This window comes from Xenopus tropicalis, chromosome 10, assembly GCF_000004195.4.
Source record: "Xenopus tropicalis strain Nigerian chromosome 10, UCB_Xtro_10.0, whole genome shotgun sequence".
NCBI classification, from domain to species: Eukaryota; Metazoa; Chordata; class Amphibia; order Anura; family Pipidae; genus Xenopus; species Xenopus tropicalis.
This window is the reverse complement of record NC_030686.2, coordinates 15,535,876-15,561,359: the sequence shown is the minus strand read 5'-3', so window position 1 is coordinate 15,561,359 and position 25,484 is coordinate 15,535,876. Positions and strand designations below refer to the sequence as shown.

Genomic DNA, 25,484 nt, shown 5'->3' with positions numbered 1-25,484 from the left:
CTATGGCCCCAATTTGCCATACAAGGAACCCAGATATCCCTTCCTATGACCTATGTAGCTTTTTATACCATTCAGTCATGGACATAAATCCTTCTGCAACTGGCCTCCACGCAGCCCAAAAGTAAAGGAGACACCTGCTGTTTTATTCTCTTGCAATCAGGTCACATCCATCCCCAATGAATTGCATAGAAATCGCATACATCCATTATCCAGAAAGCTAGGAATTACAGGAAAGCCATTTCCCACAGACATTAAAGGAACAGTAACACAAAAATATTTAAATAACTTATAAGTCACAAAACATCTATAATATCAGGTCTAGCCTTTCCCCCCCCCTTGCCTTTTTTAAATGCTTCATGTAGAATTTTAGTGAGGAACTGCTCCATAGCAGCATGGCAAAAAGACGGGTGCTTGAATTCCTGTGTGCACTGACCCGGAAGTTGTCGTGTCGGAGGACCTTCGGCACTTGAGCTTTTTATCAGTGTATGCAGTTTAAATTTATGTTTCTATTTCTTCAGTTTGGGGGGGTAATGTTGCGATCATAATTGTAAACTACATAAGCTGATAAAAAGCTTAAGTGCCGAAGGTCCTCCGTCATGAAGACAACTTCCGGGTCAGTGCGCACAGGAATTCGAGCACCCGTCACCTTTTCGCCGTGCTGCTATGGAGCAGTTTGTCACTAAAATTCTACACGAAGCATTTAAAAAAGGCAAGGGGGGAAAGGCTAGACCTAATATTAGAGATGCTTTATGACTTATAAGGTATTAAAATATTTATGTGTTACTGTTCCTTTAAGCAAATAAAAATTATTACAGAACCTTGTTGTACTTGATCCCAACAAAGATATAATTCATCCTTATTGGATTGGATTTGGTAGACAAAGCATGATCCAAATTATGGAAAAATCCCTTATCCGGAAAACCCCAGGTCCCATACACAAGTTTTTCAGGCAACCAGCCTGATACAGTAATGAGTCTTTTAAAATCAGATCAGTCACAAATCAAATGAAATTTCCTATTTAGCAATTTGGCTAAATTAAATATGGCAGATCACAGGCCCCCCGTTTATCAAGGTTTCCTTGATGGGCATATGTTGCTTTTTAACATTAGTAACTATGTAAGAACTATTGCATAAGAGCAAAAGTGAAAACCCAATTTGCTATTGCTGCAGTGCAGTCGCATCTGTGAGGTTATTGTATATTCTTCCATAGTACAACAGGAGAACTGCACCATCTAGTGTCCACATCTTTTAGTGCAAGCCCTACACTGTCCATCAGTACCCTCAATGTAGCGCATCTAAGGCCAGCTTGTAGGAGTAACACACCTGGTTACACCACACATCCAATATTCTTTTGTTGAGTATCTCATACCCCATTACCGATTTCATTTGACGAAAGTCAATATTATTTCAATACAGAACTCTTTATTTTAGAGCATTTCAGACAAATTACAACATGGTTAGAAAACAAAACAAAGAAAAAAAAAAAAAAAAGATTTAGGTCCAATTGTACATCATGTACTTCACACTTGAGAATCAGTTTATACAGGAAATAAAAGTTGAGCTTTAAAGCTTTGATTCATTTTAGGCATGAAGATATGAAAACGGTCTCATTTACAGACTTTTAAGAAGTATATATATATTTAAAATTGTTAAGAGCTACATTCCCAAGTCCCCACAAAAATGGTCTACAAATCTTTTGAGTTTAAAAATGAAATGGTACCCCCCTTCTGCTGCACACTGAAGTAACACAAAATAGAAGCACTCTCCCACAGTGATATTAAAAACACATTAATTGAAATGTTCGTTAGTTCCAGAAGGCGGCCTTGTGGGAGGGAAGCGGGGGATTATGAAGGAAAGGACAGAAGCCTCAGTGTAATTGGTGAGTGTATTTTGCTGGTGATACTTCACAGCAAGCCAAATGCTGAGAGAGGGGATAGGTCATTTACAGTAATACATGGCTCTGATGATGGCATGGGCAGCCGCTTATAGGACTACAACTCCCAGGATCACTCTGGAGTGCTGTAGGCTGCCAAACTCTGCCCTAACCTGTTTTTATTCTGGCTCCCATGTTCTGCTTAATAGAATGGTAGCCCTGTCCAACCCTTTATTTTGGATTCAAATGCTATCTTCCCCAAATCAAACAATTAACTGATTATTTCCTTTTAACCAAAACCCATTTTCCTGCAACCCTATTTTATATATTTTTAAACTATGTTTTCTCTCAAAAACAGTTGCCAGTTTTTTTTCCATATAAAATTATATATTTATATATTTATCGAGTTGTCCTACATTCTTGTTACTAGTAATGTACGCCTTGCGCTTTCCATTGCTTGTGGATGTTCCCTAGAACTCTGGAAGGCTAATCAGCTTTTGTAGAGGGTCCAAAGTACAGAACCTGGGCATCCACTTAGCGCTCTCCCCCAATCAAGCCTCTAATGGCACAAACCAGTCAGGTTATTATTCAACTACTTACTGGAGTGACTGTGCACATACAAATTCCCTCTCACCTTTTTACCCCTCACCTCCCTGCTGCTTCTTTATTCCCCAAATCTCAGTCCTTCTGATGAAAACAAAGCTATGATGGGGCCAAGAAATAATTTGGATAAGGATAATGCAATAAAACATTAGTCAATTAGATTACCATATTACTGTACAGATTTCCTTCCAGACAGGGGATATCCAAGAGCACCCAAGGATATTCCTTACAGAAATAATAAAATATTCTAAAGAGTGGGAGCAGTCATCTCAGAAGCCTTCAAGAGCAGGCTGGTGATACTACATGCAAGTCAGTATGAAGGAAGTGTGCGTGTATCTATATAAGTATGTAAACAGCACTGGGTTTTATCCTGTGATGCTAGCGCTGAGCAAGTGAAATAATAAACACCATTTCCACAACTTATTCAGTTCAATACAATGCCTTTGGATCTCCAACTGTAACTGACCTAACAAATACCAGCATGCCAATAAGTCTGCTGGGAGTTGTAGTGCAGCAACAGACTGAAAGATCACTACCGTGGCCATGCCTATGAAGACCCTGCACCCATTCTTCAGCTGTACCTTTTCCATGTAAAATGCAAAAAAGTAATTTCCAAAATGCTTAACCTTGCTTAAAAACATGCAACAGCCTTTCATGGGAAATAAGAGACTGTTGATACAATAAAGTTAGGTGAATAAAAGCATGAATGGATACATTCAATGGCAGTGTATTGAGGGTGACCTATAGCCGTGCCACATATGACATTACAGCAGATAATAAAACCCTCAGCTGTGAAAGTTCCCTTATACCAAGCACTGATGGATGCACACCAACAACAAAGCAGGCATCGTTAGCAATGAAAACATGGCTGCTTCACAGCATTCTTTAGTGCAAGCTGGTAAGAATTTAGAATTTCTGCCACAGACATGACTTAATCATTCCAGCATAAAACACCAAATAAGCATAAATATATAGTTAGGCAGAAAGGGCACTACACAATCAATTCAAAGATGCTGTTTAAAGACAGAACAGCATTGAATGTAGCGGCACAGAAAGGGTGTTGAAGGTAACTGCTGACATGGCTGAATGGGTAGTGTTATTGTGGGTGAGGAGAATTAATACTGCTAAGCATGTATAAGGCACAGTGTGAGATTGCTGCTCCCACTCAAAATAGGCGTGCAAGCACACACACAACGGTAATGTGTGCTGAAAGAAATTACATGCCCGCCCAGTAGACAGCAGAGGTGCTGGCCAGCTCTGCCAAGATGTTGAACAGGATGGGAGTTGGGTGGGAGAGAGGGGCATAGGGATGGAGGGCACTTATATGGGAAGGGATCACTTCTGATTCTTCAGCTGGTTAGAGAGCCAGTCCAAGCCCTCATACAGCCCATCTCCACTGGTCGCACAGGTAGCCTGAATGTACCAGTTCCGATGACGAAGGGAATGCAGGCCTAGTTTGTCTGTGATCTCAGCAGCATTCATAGCGTTTGGAAGATCCTACAGACAAAAAAACAAACAGGAAAGAGAAATCAGATATAAAGGATAGCCAGTTATGGGTAGACTATATGTACAGTTCTGTAACTACAACACAAAACTTCCTTCCTTCTAGTTTAGTTAGCAAAAGCATAATGAGTTGTAGTAGGGGATTGGGGATAAGCAGCTGTAACAGAAATTCCATAAAAGCTCAACAGTCACAGGGTAAATAAGAGTAAATAAAATAATTTCAGAGGCAGCCATGAACAAAACAATGTCATGATTATTACAACACTAAGGGGCTGATTTACTAATCCACGAATCCGAAAGGGAAAAATTCGGATTGGAAAACGAACATTGTGACTTTTTCGTATTTTTTCCGACTTTTTCGTAGCCATTACGTCTTGTCGCGAATTGTCGCGACTTTTTCATAGCCATTACAAATTTCGTGAATTGTCGCGACTTTTTCATAGCCATTATGACTTTCGTGAATTGTCGCAACTTTTTCATAGCCATTACAAATTTCGTGAATTGTCGCAACTTTTTCATAGCCATTACGACTTTCGCGAATTGTCGCGACTTTTTCATATTGAGCTCCAAAAAAAGTCGCAGAATACCGATCATTCTGAAAAAAACGCATTTGGACGCTTTTCGGACATTCGTGGATTAGTAAATGTGCCCCAAAGCTTTGGTGAGTTAATAGACTCTGAAAACAACCCCTTTTGTGACAATAACAAGCACTTTATTGAAATATATCTACAAACCCATGAACTAACAAGCTGGGGCCCGACTAGAACTATGTAACTAGGATACCAAATCATAAATATGTAACCTGCAAACAAAGACCACTTATGGAACTAGTGGTTTAGGCGTAAATAGGGAATAGTCATACCTGCTTGTTTGCAAACACTAACAGTACTGCATCTCGTAGCTCATCTTCTGCTAGCATTCTTGTTAGCTCCTCTCTGGCTTCATTCACTCTCTCTCTATCATTACTATCCACAACAAAGATCAGACCTGCATGAAAAGAAAACAAGTTGCATATACAGGCTTTAATAATTCTCTTATCAATTAAAAAAACCACAAATAAGCATTAGCCCTATGGCTTCAGTGACCCATTCATGCTTATTACATTAACTGGAACCTTAGAGTAGGTGTCTGTTTTTACACCATTAAGTCCAATTACCCTCAGCTTTCTGCATAATGAACATGTAAAAGCTAGGCATGTATCTATCCCAGGTATAATGAATTAGAGGGAATCCACCATACAGAGAGGTTAATTTAAAAGGTACAACTGGGCTAATACATCTATAAATAAGGAGTATGTGGGGCTCTTCCTAATACAAAAGCAAAGCCATTTTACTCAGGTTACTGGTCACAGACTGGTATGACCAAATTTTGTATCTGATTGTCTTAAGTAAAGCAAATTTGTGTGCAACTGTATTGCCGCCATAAGATTTTCTTACCCTGAGTGTTCTGGAAATAATGACGCCACAAAGGTCGAATTTTGTCCTGACCACCCACATCCCACACTGTAAAACTGATGTTCTTGTATTCTACTGTTTCCACATTGAAACCTAAAATGGAGAAAAAAAAAACAGAGCAGATGAAATAATTGCACTGACTGTAGATAACACACACAAATTGGATCTTTTGAAAAAACATAAAATGATACCTATTGTGGGGATGGTGGTCACGATCTCGCCAAGTTTTAGCTTGTACAGGATGGTGGTCTTACCGGCTGCATCCAAGCCCACCATAAGAATTCTCATCTCCTTCTTACCAAAGAGACCTTTAAACAGATTGGCAAAGATGTTCCCCATTGTAGTGTGTTTATATCCTAGATGGGAAACAGAATAGTAAAATAAAAAGCGTGTCCAGGCGATACCCAGAGGGGCAGTTTTGCCGCAGTGAGCGAGAGTCTATAAGCACCCTGCTGGCATTAAAGCATGTGGCATGAAAGCGGAGGTTTCAAGAACATCACATGCTGTTCAATTACAGGCATAGTTTGGGTGAGTACTCCCCAATAATGCCGGCTCCTAATTCCCGATGAATGCACAGACAAGTTAGAGAATCTGTGAAATAATATGCAGTAGTGGTGACATGGTGTAATCCATATCATAACTGGCTTTTCTATGCAATACCTCTAGGATTTTATAATTAGGTAATTACGAGCACATTTATTCTGTATATTATTTTGTTAAGATTGCTGTGTGTGTTTTATTATAAATGTAATTTTGTAAAATTATTTACATTTTCTTCCGCAGTTATTGAGAAATTCTAATGGATAGTAGAGGCCCTGATCAGAAATATAAAGTCAATCAAAACATTTTAAAGTCAATCTGTTTACTGCAGAGGTTTTTCAGACCCACCCCTCAGTCTTCTCTACTATGTACTTAATCTGCACCCCCAAGCCCGCATTCACAAACTCTAAATCCCCTCCCTTTGCCCATTTGTAACATGCCCAACCTCCACCTACTAGCATAGCCAATCCGCCTGCGGCCTAGTGCTGCTGAGTAGGCAGCTCAGAGTGAAAATGCTAAACAACATCTCTGCATCCACTGCTTAGTTGTATTCTGCTGTCTGAATACGTGCTTCCCGATTGCAGGGGAAGAGACTAAACTCTGCATTGGTCTATCCAAGGGCAGCACTGGTAACAAAGCAGTGTTTCTTGGCACAGTTGATATACAGCAATGCTTCCCCCACTGCCTATGAAGGCCACATTCATCTGTGCAGCAATCATGAGCCAGCGTCCTTCACAAGCCACTTTAATAGGAGGGTTGTCAGAGCAACTTATAAATTACCTTGTACCCCCCCTCCTGCAACGACACTGACAAATGTAAGCGTGGGAGGACAGGTTTGATTTTAGATGAACATTTAAGTGACAGAGAGAAAGATTATGTATTGTGTGTATATAAGATACTGTACATTTTTACTTTTTGACTAGGGCCACATTGGCTGGTCACCAAACATAAAAGTTGTCTCAGTGAGGCCACATTGGCTGGTCACCAAACATAAAAGTTGTCTCAGTGAGGCCCAGTAAGAAACAGTTGCATGCAAGCAGCACTTTACCATCCAGAGCACTTGTAATAGACAGCCCTATTGCAATCAGACCACAGACTGCACTGTGACAAAGCAGATAGTCTGCCATTCTGTTTCAGTGGGTCACATATACATGTCTGGTCACAATGTGGTCAGGAAATGAATAAACAAGTTAAATGTGGAAAATATGAAGTTATACTCTATTGCACTACATTGTCACAGACAACAGGGACACAAACCATGGCAATGCCTTCCCTTCATATTAAATCACTGGGGTGGGACTTATTAACATAAGCTTATTAGCCTGTACTTGTGAAACTGACATTTTAGATCAGCAAATAGGCAATGAAACTCTGAATTCCTATAAGTAAGCCTGCTGTAGATCAGACAAATGGGCACGGAGCTGCCAGAGGCCGAAGAACGGCAGGGAAAGGCTGCAAGTGGCACTTCCTGAACAGCTACTTCCTGGAATGCTCTGTTGGCTCAGGGAACATGTGATCTCTGCTCCAGGCACATGACAATGACACAGGGCAAGCTCAGCTGGAAGCACTATAGGATAACACATTATGCCCACTGGCCACAAGGTGCAAAGGGGGACGGGGGGTTTAAGAGCAAGACCTTTGCATAAGAATGGCAGAAGAGCTAGCCAATGAACTGAAACGTCCTAAAAAACGAGAAGGAGCAGTTTTACCACAGGAAGCAGCTTGCTACAACCACACACTTTTCAGGGGTGTGTCCGATCAAATCTTTCCAATCACATCCCAGTTTGCTGCTCATCCTTGTTTACACTAGCAACTTGCAGTCACAAATCCGTTTTAGTGGTTACCTTTCCACCCTATTCTAAACATACAGGCAATCGCCTTCATTAAAAAGGATTCTTCTGCAATGTAGATTACATTTCTATTGGTTGTGAAATTAGCCACTTTAGACTAACAGAAGGCTTTTGAGTCTGTGAATTTGCAACTCTGGGGTACACTGACTATACAGGAAGTGCAGAGACAATTAGGGGTGCAGGCACTGACCTTCAAAAAGAACTTTTGGGCTGAAAGCCTGTTATAAGCAGTTTAAAACTGCTAGTAACCCAGAAAGCAAAAAAAGAGAAAATGTACATAAATTGCAAACTGCTTAGAGATGCAAAATAAATTCACATTCATTTTTTGGTGGGGGAGGGGTGGGTTGGAAAAAAAAAATCACATTTACTGGGGGTGGCAAACGTTAGGCACTCCAGGTTTGTGCTCGGCTTCTTCAAAACTCCCAATGATTGAGGATAATTTCATTGCAGCCAATGTATTGCTGGGAAATAGATGATAATAATGTGATGTCCTAGTGCAAAGTATTCCAAAGCCAGTGTGTTTTTATAGAGAAGATGAAAAACCCTCCCAGGGTCCCCGGTTAGTGATTATAGTAACTGGGGGTGCCTAAGTGGTTGCCAACCCCCCATCCAGTGAATTTGGCTTTTGATGTCCCTCAGTAAAGGATGACTAAAGGAAAGTCCAGTCATTACTGTTAACTAGGTATTTTGATATAATTTGGGGTCCTAAAATTTGGGTGTGCCATTTCCAAATTAGAATCATGTAACAACTGCCTGCGCTGGCATTCTCCTAGGAGCTCTTTAGACATTTTGGCCTGTTACAGCTTTTATACACCTGGAACTAGGAGAGCTTCCAGACTAACATACACACCAGCACCACCAGAAAAAGCCTTCCAAACCTCACGGTACAGCTGAACTACAATAGTGGGTCGGGACAGGCCCTTCACTATTGGAGCCAAACTGCAACACCACACTTCCCTGTCTCTAGCAGGTTGCACATTACCTCTGTGCTGTAAAGACTGCAAACCCTTTAAATAATTTATGATAGTATTAAATATATATGGGGTGGAATTACTTTCAAATAAAGTTTAGAACTCATCCTAATTCACCAACAATTAAAGGTGAGGGTGATGGGAGTGTGTTAATAGAGGCCACATAACTCGGTGGAGATGGAGTACCATTTAATACACTAAAATTGCTTATGGAGAAAGGATATTAGTGACAAGAGCCTGAATGTCAGGGGGGCCTGTTTGAAGCCTCACACTAGTATGCAGGTCACAGGAGACAATGTTACATTAGGGATGCACATCTGGGACCCCTTTTGCGTCAGTAAAGTTTTCAAAAAAGCAGCTTGTATGTTGATAAAAGGTATCAAAATTTATTTATTCCATAAAAAATAATAACTGCAACAGCCTTACGCGTTTCGTACCTACCAGGGTACTTAATCATAGGCTCTGATTAAGTGCCTATGATTAAGTACCCTGGTAGGTACGAAACGCGTAAGGCTGTTGCAGTTGTTATTTTTTATGGAATAAATTTTGATACCTTTATCAACATACAAGCTGCTTTTTTGAAAACTTTACTGACGCAAAAGGGATCCCAGATGTGCCTGCCTGTTTCTTCTAGTATGATTCTGCATGACTCCCCAAGCTGATGGTCTGGGGCATGAGCACCTGGACCCACCTAAGTAGGGGGTAAGATTCTACTTTAAATACGATGATTCTGTTAGTCTGTGAGATCCATGTATATATACATTAGGGATGTACAACTACAGTTCCCATAATCCCCTTTCAGCCTTCAATTCAACCATAGGAAGCTCTTATATAGCAAAAGTTTTTAATTGGGGTTAGTTTTTTCTTTTATCATCACTATTCTCCCTGTTACAGGACACGGTCAGTCTATTAAACACTATTATTAAGCATTATTTGCAAGATTAAGTGAGCCATTAGGACCCTGAGCAGGGGCCTGCTTCCTCTGTAGTTACACCCCTAGTTCACATTGGAGTTAGATCCTGGAAATGAATGAAAGGCTGATGCCTCTTTTTGAAGGGGGTTACATAAATCAGGGATGATTAATGTGGCCTTCCTGCAGCAGGGGCCCACAGGCTGGCTATATGTGGCAAATGAATACGCCCTATGATCCTCCCAGAGGCCCCTGAGAATCTTGGACCCTACAGCAAATGCACTGACCTACCCTAAAAACAAGGTAGGGGTTTCTATATAACCCCAGTAATAATATAACATGCTGCCTACTCTTACCCCCTCTCTGTAATCCTTAATAAGTTACACACCCCTGGTAGATGCAGCTGTATGGTTATGGAACCTAGAACCGGCAGCTACAACAGGAAGGCCACAGGCTGGAGCCGCCTGAACAGGATACAGTCAGTAAGTCTTCCCTGCCTGCTCACAGTTACTTTACAGATGATATATCTATCCCCCTCAGAAGGTAAGAAGTGTCTAAGACAAGCACTTGGCAATACAATTTCTCTTACCACCGTTCCTCCGTCGCCTCCCGCCGCCTCTCCTTTGCTGCTCACTCACACGAAATGGCGGCGACCTCTCGCTAGCGTCACTCTGGGAGGAGAACCGGTTGCGTACCTGCGTGGGTGGCACCGCGTTGCCCAATCAACGTACACAATTCCGGTCACAAGGGTCAACCCAAACCAATCCGCCCATTGAACGTCATAAATGGCATTTCGGGAGGATGAGAGGGAAGCAAAAGGTCGGCCATTTTACTACTCCACCGCGAGTTTCATTCGGGTTCCTGTGTAACTGTGAAGCAGTAATGAAATGAAAAATAATGACAAGGCGTACAAGCACGGCAAATGCACGGACATATAGGTTATGTGATTAATAGACATAAGTTATAATATTTATCACGGTTTTATAGAAATGTAGCATATGCGCCTATAATGCATACGGGTGATGGGAGTATAAACATGGCGGAGTTCCAGCTTCACCAGCGTTTCTGCCAAATCACATCAAATCGTCACAGTATGGGCGGTGCCTATGTCTGTAGGTAACCAATAATAATGTGATTCGTTTGACAGTGGAGATGGGCGTAGCTTTAGTCGGTGTGGTATATAATAGAAGAAACCGCCTGCTTGCTATATTTAGCTTGCGTGGCGGGGTTGCAATGGATTGATGGGTGTATGAGTGTATGAGTGGGGCTAGGAGTGGGTCGCCATTTTCATTGTTGAAATGGTTACCGTGGAGACCTACCCTCATCATTGCCCTGCTAATATTGACACATGCCTGTGGTCTATGGACAGGTTTAAAGCTTATAGCAATCACTTACTGGCTTTAAATCGACCATATATGTTTTGAGTTTTAATTATCACGTAAAATGGGCGTTATATGCAGGCATGGTAATGTTAACAGAAATATCTTGTAAATGTGAAATAAACTGAATTGATTGCAGTCTTGTCAATCAAAATACACTTGGCAATATTTCTGCTTCTGGATGATACAATTGTCAATTCTAATTGACGGACCACCCAATTTTCATGGTACAGAGGTTCCACTTGGCATTGTCTGTACGCTGCTCTGACGTGTTACATGGAAAGTAAACTTTTAAGTGAAAAATATCACAAAACATATTGGGGCTGATTCACTAAAGGTGGATAAAACGAGTGCTATTTATAGCATGCGTTGAAAAGTTTATCGCTTCTTATTTTTTGTGACTTAACGCTCGATTCACTAAAAGGACAGGCGTCATAATTAAGATGCTTTTTCCATTATTTAACTCATGATGACGTTTTTCTTGCGTTATTTCCCGCTGCGTGAGATATATTTTGCCGCGTGCTATATTAGCGCACAATATTACACACGTAACCATTACTTTCGGAAAACTAGTGTCCTGAAAATTACCATTTCCCTGAAAACTGGAGGCTGCATCACTCTAGGGCCAACATATACTTGAAAAAATCCCACTGCAAAGTCCATGATGTGTTGCCAAAAGCTCAAGAACCACAATTTTCTTTAAGTACCGCCGGCCCCAAGTAGGTGTTAATATTCGCACAGACTAATGCGATATTTAGCGCATTTAACGCTTCATATGTGTTTGTGAATCATGCGTTGGTATTATTTATATGCGAGAATTACCGCAATGCGATGTAAATAACGCGTTATCAACCTTTAGTGAATCGGCCCCATTGTCTTAATTTTCTCTTCATAATCTCAGTGGATTCTAGTAAATCTTCTACATAATGTAAAAAACATTTCTCAATTGAATTTAAGGGAACACATCTGAACTGGGGGTCTCTGTGTAGTTGAAATAACAGCCTGTTTTGAATCCTAGTTCAGGCCTAACAGGATGCCTGGAATGGGTTGTGGCATACTAAAATTCCATATGATTGAATGTGTGTTCAATAGTTACAGGGAAATATTGATGAGAGAGGACTCTTGACATGCTGGATTGACTTGTTGCTCTTTAACAACGTCAGATCACACTGGAACCTAAGCACTAGCATTAAGGCTTTGGGTTTTTCTGAAGGGTTTTTATAAATGTTAAGGTTTTCATATAGTGTTTTTTTTTTTTTTGCATGATTTGATGACTGCAGTACTATGATCCTTTAAAACACTGCGGCCAGATTTGATACACGCCTATGGTACTGAGAGAGTTAGGGTCAGTTTAAACCAGGCCTCTATTCCTGATATTCTCAGACTCAATTTCATCTGGTATGGTACCTATGGATTGGAGGAGAGCTGATGTAATTCCTATATTTAAAAGGGGATTACAACCTGGCAATTATAGGCCAGTAAGTTTAACATGTGTGGTGGGCAAGTTATTAAAAGGCTTGTTAAGGGATCACATTCAAAATTATGTTCGGGAGAATGGCATTATGAGCAGTAATCAGCATGGCTTTATAAAGGATAGGTCAAGTCAGACAAATTTAATTGATTTTTTTCATTTGGATTTTGCCAAAGCATTTAAAACAGTACCTCACAATCTGTTGGAGTTAGTGAAGTTGTTTGCACATAGATGGGAAACTGTATACAGGATTGGGTACAGAGGATGGTTGTTAATGGTACATTCTCTACTTAAGGTAAGGTTCTCAGCGGGGTCCCTCAGGGTTGTGTGTTGGGTCCACTTTTATTTAACTTGTTCATTAATGACTTAGGAGAAGGTATTGTAAGTAATGTATCAGTGTTTGCAGATGACACAAAATTTCACAGCCCAATTAGTTCCATCCAGAATGTGGCATCTTTGCAGCAAGAGAAAACTGGCAATCTGGGCGGCTAAGTGACAAATTAAATTAAATGTGGATAAATGTAAGGTCATGCACCTGGAAAGTAAAAATTTGCAGCCACTTATCCCCTTAATGGGACTGCACTAGGAAAATCCAGAGAGGACTTTGGAGTCTATGTAGATAATAAACTTGGCTGCAGGAAACAATGGCAGGCAGCAACTTCAAGGGCAAACAAGGTTTTGAGCTGTATTAAAAGGGGCATAGATTTTAGGGAGAAGGGGGTTATTCCACTTTTTGGTAAGGCCCCACCTAGAACATGACACACAGTTTTGGTCTACACTGCACAAACGGGACATTATTGATATGGATATGGAAAGTCTCAGTCATGAAGCAAGACTGGCCCAGTTGGCATTATTTTTTGGATCGCTGTAGCCATACATAAGTGTAAAATTGATTTACCATATAACCCATTCACAAAAATAAATAAATAGAGTTAATAACTGACTGTTCTGAAAAAAATCCATTCTGCTATCAACAACCTTTCATTCTACTGGAGCTTAATACATAATTAATGGACTGGCATCAACCTGGCCTTTTTTCAAAAGGATCTCGTTTCAGATGAATGTGTTTCTGATGAATGTGTATAAAGGGTAAATGTGTCATATAGAGGTGTAGAGGGTTCCTAATGTTCATTTTCCCTGTAACAGGCAGTGTGTTATGTGGAGGGCATGTGACGTCAATAATCAATCAATTAACACATTTCTATTAAATTAACTAACAAGAATAAGCTGCATATTCTTTTTTTATGAACCGTAACAGAAGTGTACAATCTTTTAATGACCTGCAGCTGCATTGGTGTCGAATGGTGATGCCTTCGCCAAAGGTGAACAACATGGAAGCATCCATTCTTATGAATAAATATCAATCTAAAGAAGAAAAACTTTGTGCAGCCCCAGAGTATATATTTTTATTTTTATAAGGGTGGCAACTAGTAATCTTTCTTCTGCATTTAACTGCAACAGATTATTTACAAAAAGCTTTGAGTGTCTGCATTTTCATTTTTTGCAAAGATTTAGAAATGTCCATTACATCGCCTTAACAACTAGGCAGTGCCACCTTAAAAACGTTTTACTTCCTGACTTTAGCTAACAGTACTTATTCTGTCTCTTTATGGAAATCACCAGTATTTCTTTAGAAGAAAAGCAATGATATTTTGTGTGTTCCTCCAAAAAAAGTAACAAATTGCTAACTATGTGGATATTCTACGGCAGCACTTGAATTGCATTCTACAGCAGGAAAGTGGTTAGGACAGAATGGGATCTATTACCAGTAAACCCTTTAACCAAAAAGCAATGCCATATTTTGAAAACACGGGTGCCAAGCTTTCTGTATACTACATCAAATATGCTCTCAATATGCTCTCAACACACATCCATCCTTGTGGACTTTAACTGGAACCTTCTGAAAGTTCATTTTTAAGGTTTTTTTTTTTAATTATCATTAAACTATCCATGCTGAAATAGCATTTAACTCAATGACCAGTTCTACAGGAAGTGACAATAGCATAAATACTTTTTTACATCACACTATAACATATTTAGAGATGAACTTTAGATGAAACAAAGTTTTTCCAGATCATCAGGATTCACAGTTGTTACACTCTTATTCTATTCATGGTATCCATGCTTGCCACTGTTGCTGCAAAAACAGTATTTTTATAGGAACAAGAGTAACAGGTTCCAAGCATGAAAACAAGCACTCCATTCCAATGGGGTGTGTAAATTTCTGGTAGCTTGTTCTATGCATGTGCTAATGTACATGGAAAAAAGAATTCCTAATGGATGCATTGGTAAATAAACATGGCATTAGCCTATCTATCTACAGTCCTCGTTACTATGTGTATTTAGTGGGTGGTGCTCACATGTTACACTTACCTGCATTCTGCCTAGCCATGTAATCATGCATGAAATATAAGCAAAAGCACATAAATATAAAGAAACAGCTCAATCATCAATTATTTAGGGAACCCCTGCAAGAGTATATTCTGTGAATAAGTTAAAAAATTAGCTCAATTACATTTATAATATTTAAAGGAACAGTTTAATATAGTTAGTGAGGCAAAAATGTAATTAAGGCTGGAGTGGGCAGATGTCTAACGTAATGGGCAGAACTCTACTTCCTGCTTTCAACTCTCTAACATCTTAGACAGTGACCAGTTAAGGTCCCCATACACGGGCCGATTCTAGCTGCCGATATCGGTCCCTTAGACCGATTCGGCAGCTAATCGGCCCGTGTATGGGCACTACCGACGGGCCTGCCCGACCGATATCTGGCCTGAAATCGGCCCCAGGGCCAAATGATCGAATTAGCCTGGATTCTCCCGATATCACTCACCCGTAGGTGGGGGATATCAGGAGAAGATCTGCTTGCTTGGCGACATCGCCAAGCGAGTGGATCTTAAGGTGTATGGGCACCTTCAGTTAGTGAGCACACAGGTCAGATTCAAATGCAAAATGCAAACTTTGTCCCATATGGCCCCCCCTCAAGTCACTGATTGGTTACTGACTGCTAAGAGAGATGAAAACATTTTTAATTTTGTGCAGTCTATCTATTTTACCCAGTTTCATGTTTTCACTGAACTATTCCTTTAAGAAACAACTCCCCACTTTGATCACCTGGCAGGGTAACATATAGAACCACCGGTGCAGCAAGCAGAAACTTTGGCATTTGTAAAACTAAAATGGTGCCTAGAACTGGAGATATGATCATTGAAAAAACCTTGATGCATTTTAGTAGTATGTGCTATTGGGTAGTCCTAAAGAGAAAATTGCCATTTTAAGAATTAACGGCAGTGCACACAAACAAGCCAAGGCACACATACATGCTAGGCCACATCAGCCAATTAATGGACAGATTTCTGCCTTTTGCTTCCACACTACTTTCTGTTACAGTTAGAGCTGCATTATTTCTGGTCATGTGATCTCTAGGGGGAGCGCACAGCCCATCACTAAATGGTGGATCAAGGGAAATAAAAAGGGCAATATTTACTTTTTACAGTTTAAGGAAAAAGTATATATAACATGTTAAGACTAAATCACAACAGTGATCATCTCTGAATTACTATTAATAATACTGATTTTGAACCCATTTTTGTTTTATGATCCAAAAAACAGCTGAGTGTAAGGCAGCTGAGTTCTGGGATGACTGCCAAAAACTGAATGGATCAGCGAACTGACTTTCACCATCTATTATACAATAACAGCAGCTAAATTATTTATTTATTTTGAATTCATGTTAAGACAATTATGCTACATACCCACAATACTTAACCCAGTCCTGACTATGTAACATTTATTGGGCATATTTCCATTCATACCACCTGGACAAATACATTCTTAAAAAGCAGTTCCAACTGGGAGAATATCAAGGACACCCCAATTAACATGCATTTGTGTTTATTTGTCTGTAAATACAGTATGTTGTGTTAAGTAGAAAAGTTTTGGAACATCTGGTGCTGCGTCCAAAGGGTTTCAAAAGGAGCTTTTGGTGGAAATACCTACACTCCAGATGGGAAACACACAAGTCAATATAAGCTGTAGCACAGGTTAATGCCTTTTTCATGTTCCATACATGGAGCTGCTTCCGTAAGATGCCCTCCATTACGATAGGGTAAATCTGGGTGCAGACCCCAACCAAATTCACTTTAGTGTAAGTTGTGTGGAGCAGCTACCTCCTGTCTCGCTTGACATAATCACAGCTTTTTGGAAAGTAAACATAATGTCAAGCAAATTTACAATATACATCAATTTAAAAATATGGGGCCTTTTTGTGATTTTAAATATAATAATATGGTGTGGGACAGTTATCTAAGCCGGGCCCCCTGTTTCCCTGCTGATCTGGCTGACTACTTTGAGACTCAAACAAAATATATTTATAACAGCAGTTGCCTGTCCTCAGCCTGAATCCTCCCAACTCTACAATCCCCTGCACATGTGATGTCAATAAGGAAAGGAACATCATAGTGCAATGCATTGGTCACCCACTCTTCCCAGTGTTTTGTCATTTGGTGGACTTCATCAAGGACTTCAGAACTACTTTTTTTTTCTAGATTGTAAGCTCTACGGGGCAGGGACCTCCATCCTCTAGTCTCTTTGACTCTTAACTTATTTCAACTGTACCTTGTATTTATTTGTAGTAATTGATATACTTTGTATTTATTATTATTTTAATAACCCCATTTGTATTAATCTATTCTACTGTACAGTGATGCATACATAAGTAGCGCTTTATAAATAAATATATAAATAAAGATATACATATACATGCTTTTGGTTTGTAGAACCCTGGGTGGACTGTTCCTGGAAACCAGCAAGTTTGCATAGTTATTATAGATCCTCATGAAGCTATGCGCCCAGTGTCTAGATAAGTCATACTTCATTTACTCACACCCATAAACTACTAACACCAGTAAAACTGGGGCAAGCCAGCCAGTGTGGTTCTGATTACTTACATTTAGAGCTACTCTTTTTCATTTCACGGACACAGGGCACAGGTCTACAGCAAAAAGTTACCAGGGCCGCTGCTCAGTGGGGGGAAAGGGTCCATAACCTAGGCAGGTGCCTCTTCTGCCTACCCCTAGTTCCGGCCCTGGGGGGGAGTAATAAAGTTTCAAAGTTTGAATCAGGTCTAGTATCTAATTCCAGCCTTTAAACAGGGTACATTCAAGATTTATGTACAAGGTTAATGTACTGGACCCTTGCTATCAGGCCTGCCCCTCACAACTAAATTTTCTGGGCCCCCCTCCTCCCACTCCCTGCCCCCCCAATGGCTTCTTCCCCAGTGACCCCTCCCATCAGTACAAAGGACACACAGACATTGGTAGCCAGGGCCCCCTAAAACATTGGTAGCCAGCATCCTCCAGTTACCCCCCCAGCATCCTCCAGCTCCCCCCCCAGCATCCTTCCCAGCATCCTCCACCTCCCCCCAGCATCCTCCAGCTCCCCCCAAGCATCCTCCAGCTGCCCCACCTCCAGGCATCCTCCAGATCCACCCCCAAGCTTTCAACAGCTCCCCCCAGCGTCCTCCTGCTTCCTGCTGCTCCCCCTGCTCCACCCAGCGACTTCCTGCGGCTTCCTCCGCAGCGCCGGATTTCTACTGGGGACGCTCCGATTTGGATTTCTACTGGGGACGCCCCATTCGGCGTCCCCCTATCTCCCCCCGCCGTGTGAACGTGCATGCGTGAACATCGCCCCCGCGCCGCGCGAACGTGCATGTACCAACGCCAGCATTAAAACTCCCCTACGGAGCAGCAGGGAAAGGTCCACATTGCTCCGTACGGGAGCAAAATTTTTAAATTTGCCTGTGGCGGGGCAGCATGCCTCCCCTATGTTTGTGCCACCCTAGGTCCGGGCCTTTGTGGCCTCCCCACAAATCCGGGCCTGTTCCTCCGGCTCTGCTGTGGCTTTCTCAGGCTGTGTCCTCTTGATATATCCCCCGGGTCCCTGCTGCATCTGCATCTGCACACTTTTATAAGGTTGCACCCCGTGTGTGCCGACGTCATGCATACGCATGGGCGCAACCAATCGAATTACCCGCTGACCACCAATGACAGGGCCCATAATTTTTTAAAGGGGGCCTGAGCTAAAAAACTGTTTTAAAGCAACGATTGTCCGGGCCCGGAAACCCTGTATATAGTGCCTGTTCAAAAAGTAGCTGTATGTCCAGTGTTTCCCTGGGTCTATAGGTGCAGAAGTGCTCGATTAAGAATGGAAGGCAGGAAGGCGGTGCAGAGCACAACTATACAGAAGTGCAAGGAGTGCATTTTGACCTAAGTTCCTTTAAGGAAAGTGGTTTTACATGCAACTGATAGTGGGGAAATTGTGGGGACCACAACTGCATGTGCAGAGTTAAATAGCCCTTATATTTCTTGAAATGGCGGGAGCCACTGTGCCATAAAACATTGGTGCACCTAGTGCTTCTTTACGCCTGATGCTGCCATTCCATGGGTGTGTCTTTGTTAAATGGTTGTGGTATTTGGGGTGTGCCTACAAAGTAAGGGTTGCCAGAATTCTCTCTGACACCCTATGTGCAGTGGTTTTCCATATGTTGGGAGGCGTGTTAATGTAAATGGTGTAAGGACAAAAATACATTTATATAAATGCTCCATTTTTGCAACATATTACACTGCTTTATAAATATTTCCCCTATATGTAATAGGGGTACAATGTTTCATCAGGTGTAGTAACCCTCAGAAACAAATTTGATTTTAAGCAGACAGCCAATATAGATTGGTTTCTCTATGCAACTTGACCTGTAGCAAACTTTGTCCCATTGGTTACATAAGGGTTGGGTGCTTGACAGTATAGCGCATTATTTTCTGTCAAAACAGCAGATACAGCACTTAACAGCAGGGGGCACACTTTTAACTCCTAGTTGGACAGAACCGTGCCAGCCCTGCGAATGTAAAAATCTGGAATTTCCATCCTACTAACTTCATGGCGGCCACCCTTTGTCGCTATTTATTTATAAATAATATGCTTTTTACCTTGCAACACTATAATAAACTAGTCTCCCCCCATGCCCAAAACCAATATGGCGCTTTGCCTTATATCGCTAGGCGGTGGTAGGAGCGCAGGAGAGGCACATGACCTTATCGCCGCCCCTCTCTTCGCTTGTGCCCGCCCTCTCTGCTGAGCTGTACCTCTTCCTTACCGCAGGTCTGGCAGTGAGAGGAGAGCAGAGCAGCCATGGCGGTGCGGGTAAGTGACTAAATGGGTTAGGGGTGGAGTGACTTAGCTGCAGTGGGGGTTGGTGTGTCAGGGTGCTGTCATGGTAGCTGTCACTTCATGACCCGGCATGGGGTCGGGGGTTTGCTGATAACAGAAAGCCCAGTGTTGGGACGTGTACCCTGACGTGCTGAGACACGTATTTAACCCGGTAGGGATGTGTGTATTTGTATACATAGGGATCTACACGGGTCGCTTTATACACATGCCAGGGTAACCAGCAGCAAGCAGTTCATAGGGAGTAGTAGTAGGGAATCTACTGCAGGACGTCTTGGAATCCAGCTCAGCCCTCTGCTATCATTCATCCTAGGTGTCCTCTAAAACAGGTTGTAATGAGTGGTCCCTGTGAGGGGGATTCAGCAGCTCCCAGAGGAATGGCTTTCATTGTACCACAGGCAGCATACTCATTTATCTGTCCTTATATATATATATAACATGCCTACACACCCACTGTCTACATGTCTGTCTGCAGGGATGTCTATCCATATCCATACATCTGTCTACCCACAGTTGTATGCATCAGTCCATCATCTATCTATTCACCTTTATCAGTATATTTCTGTCTGCACAAACATCTGTCATTGTATCTGCGTATGCATCTATCTGTCATTTGACAACACATATTATCTTACATCACCTTGCCACACACATCTATATCTTTCTGTTTGTTTGTCTATCCATTTCTGTTTGTGTGTGTGTAGGAAAATAAAGAACATCAACCTTTATAAACAATGGGATGAGTGCAGGTAAAACACCATGGAATATAAGATATATAAGGATACACTAATATTTATGTTTGAGATAGTTACATCTATAAGAAGCCTACCTATGCAGAGATGGATCAAAATGAATAGCCATTTTGGATGATCCATAGAAAATATTTAGGCTTCACACAGCTGCCATATAGGAACCTTATGTATGCATAAATACATTTGCCCTTGCTCACATAGTGCTTCTGCCTGCAGAGACTGCTGCTTACTGAGCACTGACATCTGACCATTAAGTCCTTGGCATAAGGAGCTGCAGTACTATCTGCAAATAAATCCTGCAGTGTGTGTGACGGAGCATCCTATAGATACACAGATTTTTCCCAAGGTTGCGAGCAGAAGCGAGAGGGCGGCCTGTATCGGATTAATGCAGTCGGCGTGAGCAGATTGGCTGCTGCAGCTGATGCTTTGTGGGATCCACTGGTGAAAGCCATACGCAGTACAGAGCTTTGTATCTCTAAATGAGCAAAGGTTTAAATGTCTTGATTTATAATCCCTGGCTGTATTATTTCAGTCTGTACTGAAAGAGATAATCATGGTCTGCTCTTTTTTATTTTGTAAAATTGGCTTTAAAATGTTATTATATCATCAGTTTCCATTGGTTATCTGTCATTTTTATTTGCACAGTTTACTCACATTTTTATCAACCCAGTGGGCAATACCTCATCCTTCTGTAATACGGCATGCACATCATGTTTGGTAGCGTAGTAGGTAATCTTCAAAAGATTTGGATACAAATAATAATACAGGTATAGGGTTCGTTATCCAAAAAGGCTATCTCCCATAGACTCCATAATAATCAAATAATTCAAATGTTTAAAAATGATTTTCTTTTTTTGTGTAATAATAAAACAGAACCTTGTACTTGATCCCAACAAAGATGTAATTAATTCTTATTGGAGGCAAAACAATCCTATTGGATTTATGTAATGTTTACATAATATTACTGATTTTTTTAGTTGATTTATACAGCTGTATCAGTTGTGGTTTTGCTGTGCATTCATTACACCAGATGCTGCAGCATGCAATTCTAGAACATGGTTGTGTGCTTTTTTTGGGCAAGATTCCCAAAGTTGGCATCTTCTAGTAAGGGCTGTGCCAGACGGGGAGATTAGTCGTCGCGCGACAAATCTCCCTTGTCACGGGCGACTAATCTCCCCGAAATGACATCCCACTGACGAGAATGTAAATCGCCGGTGAGATGGCATACGCGGCACGTCAATTTGCTGGAATTGCCGAAGTTGCCTTGAGAGGAAACTTCGGCAAATCATGTGCCGGGTATGCCATCCCACTGGCGAGGATAGTCGCCCGCGACAAGGGAGATTTGTCGCGCAGTGACTAATCTCCCCATCTGTCACAGCCCTAATACAGCAACCATACTGGTTAAAGTGATCTGTAACTACTACCAGCTCTGATGATGGAAGTGATTCCAATGCACCCTTCACTGGATGTGGTCTGGGGGCTCAAGAGTAAGGTGAAGGCATCTACAGCTACAGATTTCCCCTCAATCAGTCTCTGAAATTAGGGTCTGTTTAAGAGGAGAACAAAGCTACACATGAGCAGAATACAAGGGCTTGTGGGACTGCCAGGAAAACAGTTTTAGTGGGTAGAAAACAGAATTGTGACCCCTTATCATTATTGGGTGACTCATTATTGGCAACACTTGTCCCCATATACCAGTGGTCCCCAACCAGTGGTGTGGTAGTAATATGTTGCTACTCACCAACCACTTGGATGTTGCTCCCAGTAGCCTTAAAGGAAGTCCTTATTTTTGAATTCCTGGCTTGGAGGAAAGTTTGGTTGCATAAAACCAAGTGTACTGCCAAACAGAGGCTACCAAATAACCCATGACAGCTGTTATTTGGTACCCCAGGTACATTTGTCATGCTTGTGTTGCTCCACAATTTTTTTACATTTCAATGTTGCTCACAGGTTAAAAAGGTTGGGTACCCCTGCTTCTTACCATACAGTGAGAGTTTCGGAAATCCCACTTTGTGGTAACAATCTGGGAAAGGCTTTGCCAGTATCACCCAGGCCTGACTCCCAACATCAATGCACAACCTCTTACATAAAAATGGAAATAAATCCCCCCCAACAATGATACAGCATCTAGTGGAAACCTTCCCAGGAGAGATGGGGCTGTTATAGCAGCAGAGGACCCCCTTCATGTAAATATTCTTGGTTTGGGAATGAGATGTTGTACAGAAAGAAGCCCCTAAAGTCTTGGTCATAGAGGGTATGTCTGTAACCTATCAGTTTTGTCTGAAGTCTAAAATATTGGAAGGGAAATATATTTTTTTAAAAATGTACACATGACTGCAGCACTGACCATTCAGCATGGCGTGGAAACACATTTACTGATGGGACATGGAGGAAATCATTTGATATCAGTTCTGCAATCTGTGACCTTAAGCTCCACACATTTACCTTAATTACCGAGCATCCTTAAAGGAAGACTATACCCTCAATTCTCTACAAATATATACTACATTATATGTAAAACTCTGCTTCAAACAAATAAACCATTTTCATAAAAATATACTTTTTTAGTTAGTGCCATTGGGTAATCCTAAATAGAAAATTGCGAAATGTACTATGGGCCACCCCCTGGGATTGTACATACATGATGGGTCGCATCAACCAATTAATGGAAAAAGTTCTGTCTTTTACTCTCAAACTACTTTTTGTTACAGTTAGAGTTGCATTATTTCCTGTCAAGTGATCTCTGAGGGAGCACACAGCCATCATAAAATGGTGGCTCAATTGAAAAATCTAAAGGGCAATATTTATTAATATATATATTTTAGTTTGGCAAGATTCTTTAACAGGCCACTTAATATAATATAAATTATCTGTTGGTTTCTTATTCATTCTGGGGGTATAGTTTCCCTGTAATTAATGGGGGCTCTGAGCTTTTTCACTCTGGCACAGTCTTATCCGCTGTCCGTGGTCCTGGGAATTGCACCTTAATCAGTATATTCTACTCTGCTAGATAATTGAAGTGCAGAAATCATTTTACATTTATATAAAATGAAATGTTGCTTTTTTAGCTCAGTTACCCTCTATTTTGTTTTTTAAAGTCAAGGAATGTTTAGCCACAAATACTTTCCACAAATGTCAGGTTTCATGAAAAAGTTGGAGCTGGTGCTCTGTCAGCAGCAGGAAACATCTGAAAAATAATTATTATTTGGGACTGAGGAAAAGGGAATTTATAGGGAGAGAATGGTGGGGTGGCTGGTATGCAGCCAGTGCTATTCTCATGGGAACATAGACAGACAATATTTATTACTAGTGATTAATCAGAATAAATGAAATGCCATTTGATCACCCTACATTGATGTGAGAGATGGGATTTTAGACCAATGTGAGGTATGAGGCCATACTCTCTCGTTAAAAGGGGCAATATGCAAATCTGTTTTTTACATGGATATTGCATTTTGCTAATTAAAAATCTATTCTTATTTATTTTTTAATTATAATAGAAAACTATTTCTATATAAATGTCCCTTCTTCATTCACTCTGGGCTTATTTAGCCATATTTTTACTCCTCCTTGTTTTGCCTGTATATAATAAATATTGAAAATCTTCATATTAAGAGATGCATAAATATTTTTTTCTTACCATTTCCCTCTGACTTCTGTGAAGGCTGTAGTTTCAGCTTTGCCCAGTATTTTATTGGTGCCAGTTTGTCTAGTTCTTACAACATCCTATATTCCCCTTGTAGTGTACAGGAAGAGTGAACAAAGGGCATGGCTTCAACAAAGGCAAATGAACCATGACCATATAGTGATTACTATAGACGCAGTTACATAGCTGGTGAGGTTTACTGAACATGGACAATATAGACTGATATTTTAGGTATAATCTGTAATCTTATCTAAGTGCAAAGTATAGCTTGAAAAAGGAATGCAAATGGCACAGAAATGCAAAAAAGGGGAAATCCTATGATTAAATATTTTGATACATTCTGATTATGGTGCTGATTCTGTCACTCTTGCTATCCTACTGTGAGGAGGTGCCTCTTCCTTGTGTATGGCATGCAAAGTAAAGGGGTGCTTCAGACCGATTAGGTGGGCATATCGGGAGACAATCCACTTGTTTGGCGACCTCGCCAAACGAGCGGATCGCACTGTGTGTGGCCACCTTAACATTGCGTTGCCGTGTTTTGATTTAAGAACAGTGCTTCACAGACTTAGGGGGAGATTCACTAAGACACGGAAGCTCGGAGGGTTCATACGAACGCTCCGAGCGTATTCTTGCCGATTTTTTCGCACGCGCACAACTTTTTTTGCGCGCCCGCACAAAAAATTCGGAAAGGCTCTGCCGCTGTTTACAATGGTCAGTACGAAAATTTTGTGACTTTCGGATCGCCAATACGATATTATCGTGAGTAATACAATGTTTTCGTAAGCATTTTCGGGATATTTGCGATCTTCAGAAATTTTCGTTTCCAATCCATTCATGATTCGTATTCGTGGATTATTAAATCTGCCCCTAAGACTGTGACCTCCATTGGGGGCTACTGTGCGATCTTCTTTACCCACCCCCTATACACAGCAATGACTGACAGAATTCTGCCCAGAGGCCTAAGTGCCATTTTTCTTTCTGATGAAGTGAAATGCCACCTTTAGTGTGTTTTTATACTAGAATTAGAGGAGGGAGGGGGTGCTAAATTGTTTTTTTATTATTTGTTAAACCCAACTATAATATTTAGCATAATTAAATGCAATTTTCCTATAGTATGTATGATTTTAACATTATTTGTAATTGCTATTGAAAGCAGTGTCTGTGCTGTTCCCTGCACTATGGGTCTTGGCTACACATTCAATTTATGCGTTGTTGCAGTAGTCTGCTCCTTTTTAGCAGTACAGGTCAGAAGCAGCAGTGCAGCTAAAAGCAAAGGATAGATAGTTCTTTCAGTTATCTTTACATATAATG

The 25,484-nt window shown here is 41.0% G+C and overlaps 2 protein-coding genes across 3 annotated transcripts in view; one reads left to right on the top strand and one right to left on the bottom strand.

The window, feature by feature from the left end:
* Positions 1-1,402: 1,402 nt before the first annotated feature.
* On the bottom strand, positions 1,403-10,358 carry arf1 (ADP ribosylation factor 1). Its single transcript, NM_001001905.1, is given in 5 exon segments — positions 1,403-3,973; positions 4,842-4,966; positions 5,416-5,526; positions 5,625-5,789; positions 10,294-10,358. Coding segments are annotated over 4 exon segments (546 nt in total). The 5' UTR covers positions 5,773-5,789; positions 10,294-10,358; the 3' UTR covers positions 1,403-3,811.
* A 9,285-nt stretch (positions 10,359-19,643) lies between these two features.
* The window catches only part of nsf (N-ethylmaleimide sensitive factor), a 29,714-nt gene continuing 23,873 nt past the window's right edge, over positions 19,644-25,484 (top strand). Inside the window, exon 1 of one of the 2 annotated variants that reach the window (XM_012952583.3) lies at positions 19,644-19,751. In XM_012952583.3, coding sequence (XP_012808037.1) covers positions 19,740-19,751 — 12 coding nt within the window. In that variant the 5' untranslated portion in view covers positions 19,644-19,739. 2 annotated transcript variants of the gene reach the window in all.